This window comes from Terrapene carolina, unplaced genomic scaffold (assembly GCF_002925995.2).
Source record: "Terrapene carolina triunguis isolate 2854851 unplaced genomic scaffold, T_m_triunguis-2.0 Scaffold29375, whole genome shotgun sequence".
NCBI lineage: Eukaryota > Metazoa > Chordata > Testudines > Emydidae > Terrapene > Terrapene triunguis.
Window position 1 is genome coordinate 1 of NW_020693726.1, and position 14,468 is coordinate 14,468.

The following is a 14,468-nucleotide window of genomic DNA, read 5'->3' on the forward strand; positions in this document are numbered from 1 at the left end:
CTCCCACAGTATTCTTGCCAGCAAGTTAAACAAGTATGGATTGGATGGATGGACTATAAGGTGGATAGAAAGCTGGCTAGATGGTTGGGCTCAACGGGTAGTGATCAATGGCTCCATGTCTAGTTGGCAGCCGGTATCAAGCGGAGTGCCCCAAGGGTCGGTCCTAGGGCTGGTTTTGTTCAATATCTTCATTAATGATCTGGAGGATGGCGTGGATTGCACCCTCAGCAAGTTTGCAGATGACACTAAACTGGGAGGAGTCGTAGATATGCTAGAGGGTAGGGATAGGATACAGAGGGACCTGGACAAATTAGAGGATTGGGCCAAAAGAAATCTGATGAGGTTCAACAAGGACAAATGCAGAGTCCTGCACTTAGGACGGAAGAATCCCATGCACTCTTACAGACTAGGGACCGAGTGGCTAGGCAGCAGTTCTGCAGAAAAGGACCTAGGGAATTACAGTGGACGAGAAGCTGGATATGAGTCAACAGTGTGTCCTTCTTGCCAAGAAGGCTTATGGCATTTTGGGCTGTATAAGTAGGGGCATTGCCAACAGATCGAGGGACGTGATCATTCCCCTCTATTCGGCATTGGCGAGGCCTCATCTGGAGTACTGTGTCCAGTTTTGGGCCCCACACTACAAGGAGGATGTGGAAAAATTGGAAAGAGTCCAGTGGAGGTCAACAAAAATGATTAGGGGGCTGGAGCATATGATTTATGAGGAGAGGCTGAGGGAACTGGGATTGTTTAGTCTGCAGAAGAGAAGAATGAGGGGGGATTTGATAGCTACTTTCAACTACCTGAAAGGAGGTTCCAAAGAGGATGGATCTAGACTGTTCTCAGTGGTGCCAGATGACAGAACAAGGAGCAATGTTCTCAAGTTGCAGTGGGGGAGGTTTAGGTTGGATATTAGGAAAAACTTTTTCATTAGGAGGGTGGTGAAGCACTGGAATGGGTTACCTACGGAGGTGGTGGAATCTCCTTCCTAAGAGGTTTTTAAGGTCAGGCTTGACAAAGCCCTGGCTGGGATGATTTAGTTGGGGATTGGTCCTGCTTTAAGCAGGGGGTTGGACTAGATGACCTCCTGAGGTCTCTTCCAACCCTGGCACATTTCCTAGGCCCTGACTCTCACTCGATTACCTCTTCCTGGAAATAGAGTCCTGCAGCCAATCAGCCTTAGGCCCTCAGGACCAACATGACCCCCCAAAATATTTTCATAGCTTAACATGCCTTCTACCAGACATACACCTATAGGTGTGAGCCTTCTTGTTTACCTCTTCAAAGGACCGTATGTAGGTGTAGCCTATAACACCCAGGCATTTTGCACAGGATTCTAACACTCTATTGCTCTTTTCTGAATGACACAAGAAATGCACAGATTTATACAAAAATAGTAAACCCGACATGAAACTCCCTGCCTCAGTTTCCTCCACACTTCAGGCCATTTTATGGGCCTGGATCATGGTTACTTGGGGCCACGCTGCATCCTTCTGTTGCAGTGCATCACTTATATTGACTAAACACAAATATTGACTAAAAATTACCCTAACTCCAACATTTAAAAATATGGTACTAAAACTGCCTCTTGGATCAGATCTGAGGATCCACCCCCTACCACATTTTGAGTATAAAGATAGCTCTCCAGAACACTATCAGTCAACAATAGCACTACAAACAACAAATTTCAGCCATAGCCTAAACAACTAAGACTCATTAAACATTTATAAAAAATGTTTGGCCCTTGGTAAACATTTTCAGAAATATTTGTACATGTGAGTTGTTAGAAAAGAACATTTGGGTAAAGACAAAGTTTAACAAGCACTTCTGTAAATACACATTTTAAAGAGGATTCTCTCCAGAAAAGTTCATGCAGCCATCTTGAAAGCAGTTTTGAAACCGAAGGCAACCAATCAGGGAAGAGACATAATTACGTTAACTCAGGTGAACCATCATATAGAACAAGTAGTAAATTATGAATAGGGAATAGTCAAAGCAAAAGATGTGGTGAGAAGGTCCTGAGCAACCAGAGAGTAGAATGTAAGCCATTTGTCAAATGATATTAAATAAACACATTAACAAAATCTGAATTTGTAGATTTGCAAATGGAAAAAGGAGCCAAATTAATCTAATTACACATTCAAATAAAGATGGTTGAAATATAGAGGAAAAATAATCCCAAAAAAGTTCTACTCTAAATTGAAATTTAAATACACAGTATTTCACCAAATTCTAGCAAATATTTCACCCAGCTGAGTCTGCATCTAATCTTTCCCAGAAAACAGGCTAATTGCTGATGCAAATATACTGAAAGACTGTGTCTTTACTTCCATTTCTTTTCAGCCACAGGCAAACAGCCCAGTAGGAACGGCCACCTCTGTCCCCTTAATTAAATTCCCATATTTCAACCAGGTTACCATGAACGATATCACTCTCCTGAGGATAACACAGCGAGATAAAGAACAGATGTTGCTTGAATGCCAGCAAACACCGGGACCATATGCTGCCAGGCTTTGTCATGCAATGATACCAGATTACTTGCTACTAGCATGGCGTGGTCAAGTGTGCTACTATGGAGGACGGAATAAGGCTGCACTGCCCAGAAACCTTCTGGAAAGGCTTTTGGAGTACCTTCAGGAGAGCTTCATGGAGATGTCCCTGGAGGATTTCCGCTCCATCCCCAGACACGTTAACAGACTTTTCCAGTAGCTGTACTGGCCGCGAATGCATCCCAAGTCCTCAGGGCAAATTAATCATTAAAAAACACTTGCTTTTAAACCATGTTTTATATTTACAAAGGTACACTCACCGGAGGTCCCTTCCATGGCCTCATTGTCTGGGGGTTGGGAGGGTGCTTCAGTCAGGCTGAGAAAAAGATCCTGGCTGTTGGGGAGAACGGAGTGCTGGGTGCTCTCCACAAGCTCGTCCTCCTCCTCCTCATCTTCCCCGTCCGCAGAATCCTCAGGCATGGCTGAGATTACCCAATACTCGGAATCCACGGTCAGAGGTGGGGTAGTGGTGGCGGCCCCCCCTAGAATTGCATGCAGCTCAGCATAGAAGCGGCATGTCTGTGGCTCTGACCCAGAGCGACTGTTTGCCTCCTTTGTTTTTTGATAGGCTTGGCTGAGCTCCCTAACGTTCATGCGGCACTGACATGAGTCCCTATTGTGGCCTCTCTCCATCATGCCCTTGGAGATTTTTTCAAAAGTTTTGGCATTTCGTCTTTTGGAACATAGTTCTGCTAGCACTGAATCCTCTCCCCATATAGCGATCAGACCCAGTACCTCCCGTACGGTCCATGCTGGTGCTCTTTTTCGATTCTCGGACTGCATGGTTACCTGTGCTGATGAGCTCTGTGTGGTCACCTGTGCTCTCCACTCTGGCCAAACAGGAAATGAAATTCAAAAGTTCGTGGGGCTTTTCCTGTCTACCTGGCCAGGGCATCCGAGTTCAGATTGCTGTCCAGAGCGGTCACAATGGTACACTGTGAGATAGCTCCCGGAGGCCAATACCATCGAATTGCGGCCACACTAACCCTAATTCGAAATGACAATGTCGATTTCGGCGCTACTCCCCTCGTCGGGGAGGAGTACAGAAATCGATTTTAACAGCCCTTTATTTCGAAGTAAATGGCTTCGTTGTGTGGATGGGTGCAGGGTTAATTCGATTAAACACTGCTAAATTCGACCTAAACTCATAGTGTAGACCAGGCCTTAGTGTCATTTCTGTGCAGCTGACATGATGAGATGCACCCACCAGACCTGTACTAGCACTGCCCCAGCCCAATGCGCATCTGCTCACTCCAGGCCCCGCACATGAATCATAACAATATGGAGAACAACCCAAGAGGGAACTATGTGCAAAAGCATCTGACTCCATGGCACCTCATCTCACCCAACACACACTTCCATGTGGCACAGGTAAGAGTCACAAGCAGAGGGCTCTATCCCTGCATGGATCCTCTGCAGCAGGCTCTGAGGCCCTTGTAGCCAACTTCTCTCAAATAATAGACTAGTTGTTAGCCTACTTGCTGCAGGGGAGATGAAAGTAGGGGTGCTAGGGTTGAGCAGCTTCAAGTAATATTAGCAAGTGAATGCATGGTCTCCATTAGATACAGGGTTTACAGTTTTGTTCAGTGGCTTTCAGCCACCACACTAACAATTATTCCAGCGCCCTTAAATTGCTGTTACCATACAGATTTACTGAAAAAGATGATTTGGCTCCCCCAACTCCCATCACCCTGTGATTACTCTGTTACCTTATCCTCTCCTAGTATTCATACTATTCATTCCCCTCTCTCCTCAACATCTTCCTCTGGACTTCACCCTGGTGTGGAATAAACATCCCCAACACCCATGGAAAGTAATGTGAAAATGGGGAGCATAGCCCATGGCAATCGGAGGGCTCTGGTAAGTCTGCTTTCTCTGCTTTACAGAAACTTTCATGTAGCAGATACAAAAATCTGAAAGTTCTTAGAAAAGTGCAGCAAGACTTGGGAGACTCTAACCAAATTAATATGTACAAAAATGTTTTCATGGTTTCTTCGTGCGATTTTTCCCCTTTCTAATGTTAGTGAAAAGAGTTTTCTTTTTGGATGAAAACAGATTTTTCTGTCATGATGGAAAAATCCAGCACAACAGTCTGTGCTAGGGGAAGAGAACCAGAAAATGAAATGTGACCACAGGACTAGAAAGCAGCGAATTAAACAGAAAGAAAAAGACTGAAGCCTCCAGAAGGGAAAAATTTAAAAAAAACAGAAAATGATGAAACAAAAATTCGGCTACCAAATATTTATATTCGGAGACATGAAGGAAAGACACAGCAGTCTACGTAGGACCCTCAACAAACTCCAGGCTCACGGTTCCACACAAAGAAAAGGACGGTATCGACATCATCATGACCTCCAGGTGTTTGCTGCATGTTTGCCTCGTACTGCTCTTCTCCACTGAAATCTCATCTCGGCTCTGTACCATGCTTCACTTCCAGCAGAACAAAGTGAACAAAGAGAGCTTGGAGCTTCTGCAGAAAATGAGCGGAAATTTCCCCTCACAATGCATAAATGAAAGGACGGCTTTCAAACCCACCCAGGATGTTGTCCAACTCCCAGTGTCCCAGAAGGAGAATGCCAAGGTGGCAATCCAAGAGATCCTCCAAGAGATCTTCAACATCTTTAGCAAAAACCTCACCCAAAGTGCCTGGGATGGGACATCCCTAGTCAGGTTCCAAAATGGACTTTACCAGCAAATTCAGCGGCTGGAGGCATGTTTGAGAGCACAGATGGAGAAGGAATTAACCAACCCAGAAAGCGAGGACCTCCAGCTCACCAGTCGGAGAGTGAAACAATACTTTCAGGGGATAGATGCTTTCCTGAAAGAAAAGCAATACAGCCTGTGTGCCTGGGAGATCATTCGCATGGAAATACCCAGATGTTTTGTACTGATTGACAAACTCACTAGAAGCCTTAGTAACTAAGGTACAGTACAAAGCTTTTCCCTGGAGTAAATGAACTAACACTAGTGTAATTTTTACAGCTGAACAGAGATAGTGGATATTTTATAACTCTGCTTATATAGGGCCTGATCCTTCTTCTACAGGGTCTATGGCCAAATAGCAATTGATTTCCATGGCAGCAGCTTTCGGCTCTTCCTGTCCTGTGCTGGAAATGGATTTGCAATTACAAGGATTTATTTTTGGGGGTTTCTACTATTATTTATTTTTGCACATCTTCATAATCTCTCACATATCAGGACTGTTATGCAGTAGGTAATTGGCAGACCATGCAACAAAGTACACATACGTGGAATCCTTAGGCACCTCACCAGCACTTTGGTCATCAGATAATGATACTTTCCTCCCTCCCATACCACAAAGTACTCTAACGTCGACATATGTAGTGTGTTTCTACGATTATCATCATTGCGATTAATTAATCTGTCCCCATGAGAACTATTTCTAGTATTCCAAGGTTTGAGAAGCTTCCTAGAGACGTATTATGCAATACATTCGCTCTATTATGGAATTCCAATTGCACAAATTACATTTTATGTGATAATATTCTGTTCATTTACTCATGGTTTAAAATGCAAAATGAAGGATATTGATGCAAAAAAGTTACAAGACAATTAAGAATTTTAAAAGAAAGGGTTGGACCTTAAACATTGTTGACATTATGTGTTTGCTATATATTTCTATGGTTCAACTCTTCTCTGATCAAATCTCACCTCTGAACTGTAACATGTAGTATAACCACAGTATAACAGCATAACATGTGTGAACTGGAACAGCTTCCAAACAAAGAGGTGTGGATAATTTTCCTATAATGTCAGAATGAAGAGAGAGATTTCAGGTGGCACCAAGAGGTTCTCAAGTTCTGAGTGTCTCTGAAGGAAAATGCCCAGGGGACAATCCAGGAAATCCTCCAACATATTTCCTGCTGCTTTTGCAAAAATCTCTCCCAAGCTACCTGAGGCAGGAGTTCCATTCAGAGAGTCCAACAGACTCATCAGCCAGCTGGGAATCTGGAGACATGTTTGGTTGCAGTGATGGAAGGTGGGACTCTCTGACCAGGAAGGAAGAAAGGACTTTCAGCTCACCAGGATGAAAGTGAAGAGATAACAAGAGAATCTGAATGGAATTAGAAAGTTTTCAACTATAGGACAAACTCACAAAGAAGTTTAGATATTAAAATACCAACCTTTAAAAAAATACTACCTGAAATCAATTAATATTTTATACATGATGTAAAATGAGATGCAGTGGAATTTTAAAAGTTGTTGCTACTATTTGTTCTATTTGTGCATTGTGGAAATATTTTCAGATCATTTTATGATATTTGTAACAGGATATTTATGTCAGTCTACTATTTATTGCTCTTATTTATATTTTATCATAGATTAATTTAATAAATCATCATTTTATACAAAATGGCACCATACAGTGGTACTGATTGCTATTAAATACCCATTTTAGAAAAATCCAGCAAAAAACTCTATTGTTGTTCAGCCTTAAAACCCCAAGTCCAGAAAGTTCTTATGCACGTGACTTATAGTATGTGACCCATCCCACTGATGTTCGTGCTTCCAGTTGGGAACATACTGAGATACATTGATGAATCAGTGTGCAAGTTCACTGTACTTCCATATGAAAAGAGTAGCAATGGGGTGATAATTAGTCTTTCCACTGTAACAATCCATGCACCAGCCCTGACCTCTGCCTCTTTTTCCTCTGCTACTTTTTCCTTGGTTATTTTCCACTACCAAATAACTTCTTGTTGTGGATGTTTGGTGTAGTAGATAGTTGTGTTGGCGGTGGAGGGAAGAGGGCACTAATCAAGACAGTGTGCACCCTCAGAAACACACCAGTTAAGTTAGCATTTAATTAGCTTGCTCATAACTCCATCAATCAGGTTTGTGTGCATTCACATACCACCTCTCCACAATACATTTACAGCACCACCCCTGACCCCCAAGTATGGGCTTCCATGAATAATTCTCATTTGTGTGCCCCGCACACACAGTCGGTTCCATTATTTTTTTGTGTGTGAGCACAGTACAGACTAAATTCATTCTTGAGTACAACCACAAACAAAATTACATGTGAGTAATGGGAGCAGGAAGAGGCCATTTGTATTAGGATTATCAAAATTTCTCTTTGTCACTTGTAAAATGCAGCCCCCAGTTTGGGGGAATACATCAGTCAGTTACTACCCAGGAACAATACGGAATTCTTCTGAAAAAGTCTAACTACCCCAAACCTATTCTGTGCTAGAGAGAAACTATTCCCATTCACGCCATCAGTCCTTTAATAGAAAAAGGGCCATGCTGAGTGGAGAATTCAGCAGAGCTCTTTGACAGTATCACCCGTATCACAAGGAGCAGCCATGCCTATGGGGAATGCCAGCTCGCATTTCTTAAAAGAGAGAAAAACTCTGTAAATATCCCCCAGTGAGGTTCTCCCACATCCTTCCAATGGTGGGCGGGAAGGAGGAGGAGCAGGTTGGACCCCGCCTTCCTCATGGAAGTGGCTGTCATTCCATCTCCAGACTCAGCAGATTCTATGGTTTCTGCACAGATGACAAAGGTCTCACCTCTTTACATTACCACCCATTACACTCCCTGCCCCCCATCTTTTCAGTGTCAAGGAGTATTTTCTAGGGCTGCTACAGGCAGCCTCATGTAACCTTTTTACATGCAAGTTTTGGGCAGCTGGCATGATGACATGCAGCCCACCAGATCTGCAATAGGACTGCCCTCACCCAAGGGAGGTCTGCTCAGTCCAGGCCCCGGCACAGTTTATAACCCCATGGAAAACAATCCGTGGGGTCCCAGGAAAGAGGGAATGATGGGTAAAGGCAGCAGACCCTACTCCACCTCAGCCCACATCACACATGCTTCCATGTGAAGCAGCTGAGATGCTCACACAGAGAACTCTATCGCTGCATGAAGCCTCTGGGGCAGGTTCTGTGGCCTTTGTAACTAACTTTCCTCAAACTATACACTACTTCTATGCCTATGTGCTGTTGATATACAGATTTACTGAAACAAATTCTGTTCTTTCATTACCCTGTATTTACTTTGTTGCCTTGGTTTTTCCTGTTAGTATTAATAGTATTCATAAGGGCGGTTTAGGTTGGACATTAGGAAAAACTTCCTAACTGCAGGGTGGAGGGAAGTTGTGGAATCTCCATCATTGGAGATTTTAAAAAGCAGGTTAGACCAACACCTGTCTGGGATGGTCTAGGTAATTGGTCCTGTCAATGCAGGAAGCTGGACTTGATGACCTCTTGAGGTCCCTTCTAGCCTTATATTTCTATGATCCTTTAAAGAGTCCCTGTCAAATCGTTGAAGCAAAAATGTTTAATTTCTTACAAGAAAGTGCATGTGGAGTCAGGGGGCTCTACCCAAATTAATATGAACAGAAACGTTTTCATATTTTCTGTAAGCAGATCTTCTTTTCTAATTTCAGTGAAAATAGTTTTCTTTTTTAATTAAAACACACTTCCCTGCCATGATGGAAACTCCAACACAACAGTCTGCGCTAGGGCATGAGAACCAGAAAGTGAAATCTGACCACAGGAAGGTATGAGGATTAAACAAACCAGAAGAATTTTCCTGTTCAAGCCGAGAGAAACAAACACAAAAATTAAAAAAGACAAGGGACCAGCTGTAATGGTGAACACTGAATGGGATTTAAAAAAACAACAACCAAACTTTGAATTATTACATCCCAGTGACACACACATGATAAGAATACATGGTATGACTTCTCTTCATAAGTGCTTTTTAACCACACTGTAAACCACATCCATCTGTGTGGGTACCTCTGTCGAACACGGATTACTAACTGCATTGTATTTTCAGATTTGTTGACAGTAAGCAAAGGTTCCTTTTTTCCAGTGTCCAAGACACCACTTTCCCTGGCATCAACATTTTAAGTGTTCTTTTTAGACTACATGAAATCTGAAAAGTGCACATGAACCAATATTTTCTGAGGGCCATAGTTACTCCTGCATTAAGCAACTTTATAAATATACCGACACTATTTCCCTCTCTCAAATGAGCAGGGTATGAAGGAGAATTATAGGTTTACAGGAGATTTGTATGTTTTGCAGTGACCATCCAGAAAATGAACAGTTTCCTTCTGCTAGTTAAGAGGATGAAATGTAGATTTATAAATAAAAGTATAGTTTAAAATGCGGCTGTACTTTTAAAAGGAGATTGCTAAAATAAAAAAATCATACTGTGGGAGCACCATATTTAGTGTTTCTAATTGCCTTCTGATGACATATGATGAGATAACTGGCTCTGTGGATTTGGGGAAAGCGGTGGATGTGATATATCTTGACTTTAGCAAAGCTTTTGATAGGGTCTCCCACAGTATTCTTGCCAGCAAGTTAAACAAGTATGGATTGGATGGATGGACTATAAGGTGGATAGAAAGCTGGCTAGATGGTTGGGCTCAACGGGTAGTGATCAATGGCTCCATGTCTAGTTGGCAGCCGGTATCAAGCGGAGTGCCCCAAGGGTCGGTCCTAGGGCTGGTTTTGTTCAATATCTTCATTAATGATCTGGAGGATGGCGTGGATTGCACCCTCAGCAAGTTTGCAGATGACACTAAACTGGGAGGAGTCGTAGATATGCTAGAGGGTAGGGATAGGATACAGAGGGACCTGGACAAATTAGAGGATTGGGCCAAAAGAAATCTGATGAGGTTCAACAAGGACAAATGCAGAGTCCTGCACTTAGGACGGAAGAATCCCATGCACTCTTACAGACTAGGGACCGAGTGGCTAGGCAGCAGTTCTGCAGAAAAGGACCTAGGGAATTACAGTGGACGAGAAGCTGGATATGAGTCAACAGTGTGTCCTTCTTGCCAAGAAGGCTTATGGCATTTTGGGCTGTATAAGTAGGGGCATTGCCAACAGATCGAGGGACGTGATCATTCCCCTCTATTCGGCATTGGCGAGGCCTCATCTGGAGTACTGTGTCCAGTTTTGGGCCCCACACTACAAGGAGGATGTGGAAAAATTGGAAAGAGTCCAGTGGAGGTCAACAAAAATGATTAGGGGGCTGGAGCATATGATTTATGAGGAGAGGCTGAGGGAACTGGGATTGTTTAGTCTGCAGAAGAGAAGAATGAGGGGGGATTTGATAGCTACTTTCAACTACCTGAAAGGAGGTTCCAAAGAGGATGGATCTAGACTGTTCTCAGTGGTGCCAGATGACAGAACAAGGAGCAATGTTCTCAAGTTGCAGTGGGGGAGGTTTAGGTTGGATATTAGGAAAAACTTTTTCATTAGGAGGGTGGTGAAGCACTGGAATGGGTTACCTACGGAGGTGGTGGAATCTCCTTCCTAAGAGGTTTTTAAGGTCAGGCTTGACAAAGCCCTGGCTGGGATGATTTAGTTGGGGATTGGTCCTGCTTTAAGCAGGGGGTTGGACTAGATGACCTCCTGAGGTCTCTTCCAACCCTGGCACATTTCCTAGGCCCTGACTCTCACTCGATTACCTCTTCCTGGAAATAGAGTCCTGCAGCCAATCAGCCTTAGGCCCTCAGGACCAACATGACCCCCCAAAATATTTTCATAGCTTAACATGCCTTCTACCAGACATACACCTATAGGTGTGAGCCTTCTTGTTTACCTCTTCAAAGGACCGTATGTAGGTGTAGCCTATAACACCCAGGCATTTTGCACAGGATTCTAACACTCTATTGCTCTTTTCTGAATGACACAAGAAATGCACAGATTTATACAAAAATAGTAAACCCGACATGAAACTCCCTGCCTCAGTTTCCTCCACACTTCAGGCCATTTTATGGGCCTGGATCATGGTTACTTGGGGCCACGCTGCATCCTTCTGTTGCAGTGCATCACTTATATTGACTAAACACAAATATTGACTAAAAATTACCCTAACTCCAACATTTAAAAATATGGTACTAAAACTGCCTCTTGGATCAGATCTGAGGATCCACCCCCTACCACATTTTGAGTATAAAGATAGCTCTCCAGAACACTATCAGTCAACAATAGCACTACAAACAACAAATTTCAGCCATAGCCTAAACAACTAAGACTCATTAAACATTTATAAAAAATGTTTGGCCCTTGGTAAACATTTTCAGAAATATTTGTACATGTGAGTTGTTAGAAAAGAACATTTGGGTAAAGACAAAGTTTAACAAGCACTTCTGTAAATACACATTTTAAAGAGGATTCTCTCCAGAAAAGTTCATGCAGCCATCTTGAAAGCAGTTTTGAAACCGAAGGCAACCAATCAGGGAAGAGACATAATTACGTTAACTCAGGTGAACCATCATATAGAACAAGTAGTAAATTATGAATAGGGAATAGTCAAAGCAAAAGATGTGGTGAGAAGGTCCTGAGCAACCAGAGAGTAGAATGTAAGCCATTTGTCAAATGATATTAAATAAACACATTAACAAAATCTGAATTTGTAGATTTGCAAATGGAAAAAGGAGCCAAATTAATCTAATTACACATTCAAATAAAGATGGTTGAAATATAGAGGAAAAATAATCCCAAAAAAGTTCTACTCTAAATTGAAATTTAAATACACAGTATTTCACCAAATTCTAGCAAATATTTCACCCAGCTGAGTCTGCATCTAATCTTTCCCAGAAAACAGGCTAATTGCTGATGCAAATATACTGAAAGACTGTGTCTTTACTTCCATTTCTTTTCAGCCACAGGCAAACAGCCCAGTAGGAACGGCCACCTCTGTCCCCTTAATTAAATTCCCATATTTCAACCAGGTTACCATGAACGATATCACTCTCCTGAGGATAACACAGCGAGATAAAGAACAGATGTTGCTTGAATGCCAGCAAACACCGGGACCATATGCTGCCAGGCTTTGTCATGCAATGATACCAGATTACTTGCTACTAGCATGGCGTGGTCAAGTGTGCTACTATGGAGGACGGAATAAGGCTGCACTGCCCAGAAACCTTCTGGAAAGGCTTTTGGAGTACCTTCAGGAGAGCTTCATGGAGATGTCCCTGGAGGATTTCCGCTCCATCCCCAGACACGTTAACAGACTTTTCCAGTAGCTGTACTGGCCGCGAATGCATCCCAAGTCCTCAGGGCAAATTAATCATTAAAAAACACTTGCTTTTAAACCATGTTTTATATTTACAAAGGTACACTCACCGGAGGTCCCTTCCATGGCCTCATTGTCTGGGGGTTGGGAGGGTGCTTCAGTCAGGCTGAGAAAAAGATCCTGGCTGTTGGGGAGAACGGAGTGCTGGGTGCTCTCCACAAGCTCGTCCTCCTCCTCCTCATCTTCCCCGTCCGCAGAATCCTCAGGCATGGCTGAGATTACCCAATACTCGGAATCCACGGTCAGAGGTGGGGTAGTGGTGGCGGCCCCCCCTAGAATTGCATGCAGCTCAGCATAGAAGCGGCATGTCTGTGGCTCTGACCCAGAGCGACTGTTTGCCTCCTTTGTTTTTTGATAGGCTTGGCTGAGCTCCCTAACGTTCATGCGGCACTGACATGAGTCCCTATTGTGGCCTCTCTCCATCATGCCCTTGGAGATTTTTTCAAAAGTTTTGGCATTTCGTCTTTTGGAACATAGTTCTGCTAGCACTGAATCCTCTCCCCATATAGCGATCAGACCCAGTACCTCCCGTACGGTCCATGCTGGTGCTCTTTTTCGATTCTCGGACTGCATGGTTACCTGTGCTGATGAGCTCTGTGTGGTCACCTGTGCTCTCCACTCTGGCCAAACAGGAAATGAAATTCAAAAGTTCGTGGGGCTTTTCCTGTCTACCTGGCCAGGGCATCCGAGTTCAGATTGCTGTCCAGAGCGGTCACAATGGTACACTGTGAGATAGCTCCCGGAGGCCAATACCATCGAATTGCGGCCACACTAACCCTAATTCGAAATGACAATGTCGATTTCGGCGCTACTCCCCTCGTCGGGGAGGAGTACAGAAATCGATTTTAACAGCCCTTTATTTCGAAGTAAATGGCTTCGTTGTGTGGATGGGTGCAGGGTTAATTCGATTAAACACTGCTAAATTCGACCTAAACTCATAGTGTAGACCAGGCCTTAGTGTCATTTCTGTGCAGCTGACATGATGAGATGCACCCACCAGACCTGTACTAGCACTGCCCCAGCCCAATGCGCATCTGCTCACTCCAGGCCCCGCACATGAATCATAACAATATGGAGAACAACCCAAGAGGGAACTATGTGCAAAAGCATCTGACTCCATGGCACCTCATCTCACCCAACACACACTTCCATGTGGCACAGGTAAGAGTCACAAGCAGAGGGCTCTATCCCTGCATGGATCCTCTGCAGCAGGCTCTGAGGCCCTTGTAGCCAACTTCTCTCAAATAATAGACTAGTTGTTAGCCTACTTGCTGCAGGGGAGATGAAAGTAGGGGTGCTAGGGTTGAGCAGCTTCAAGTAATATTAGCAAGTGAATGCATGGTCTCCATTAGATACAGGGTTTACAGTTTTGTTCAGTGGCTTTCAGCCACCACACTAACAATTATTCCAGCGCCCTTAAATTGCTGTTACCATACAGATTTACTGAAAAAGATGATTTGGCTCCCCCAACTCCCATCACCCTGTGATTACTCTGTTACCTTATCCTCTCCTAGTATTCATACTATTCATTCCCCTCTCTCCTCAACATCTTCCTCTGGACTTCACCCTGGTGTGGAATAAACATCCCCAACACCCATGGAAAGTAATGTGAAAATGGGGAGCATAGCCCATGGCAATCGGAGGGCTCTGGTAAGTCTGCTTTCTCTGCTTTACAGAAACTTTCATGTAGCAGATACAAAAATCTGAAAGTTCTTAGAAAAGTGCAGCAAGACTTGGGAGACTCTAACCAAATTAATATGTACAAAAATGTTTTCATGGTTTCTTCGTGCGATTTTTCCCCTTTCTAATGTTAGTGAAAAGAGTTTTCTTTTTGGATGAAAACAGATT

General features: G+C 43.4%; 1 protein-coding gene across 1 annotated transcript; it reads left to right on the forward strand.

The window, feature by feature from the left end:
* Nucleotides 1–4,893: 4,893 nt before the first annotated feature.
* Nucleotides 4,894–5,469, forward strand: LOC113409081 (interferon beta-like). Its single transcript, XM_026662668.1, has one exon. The coding sequence runs from the start codon at nucleotides 4,894–4,896 to the stop codon at nucleotides 5,467–5,469; it is 576 nt and encodes a 191-aa protein (XP_026518453.1).
* Nucleotides 5,470–14,468: the final 8,999 nt, after the last annotated feature.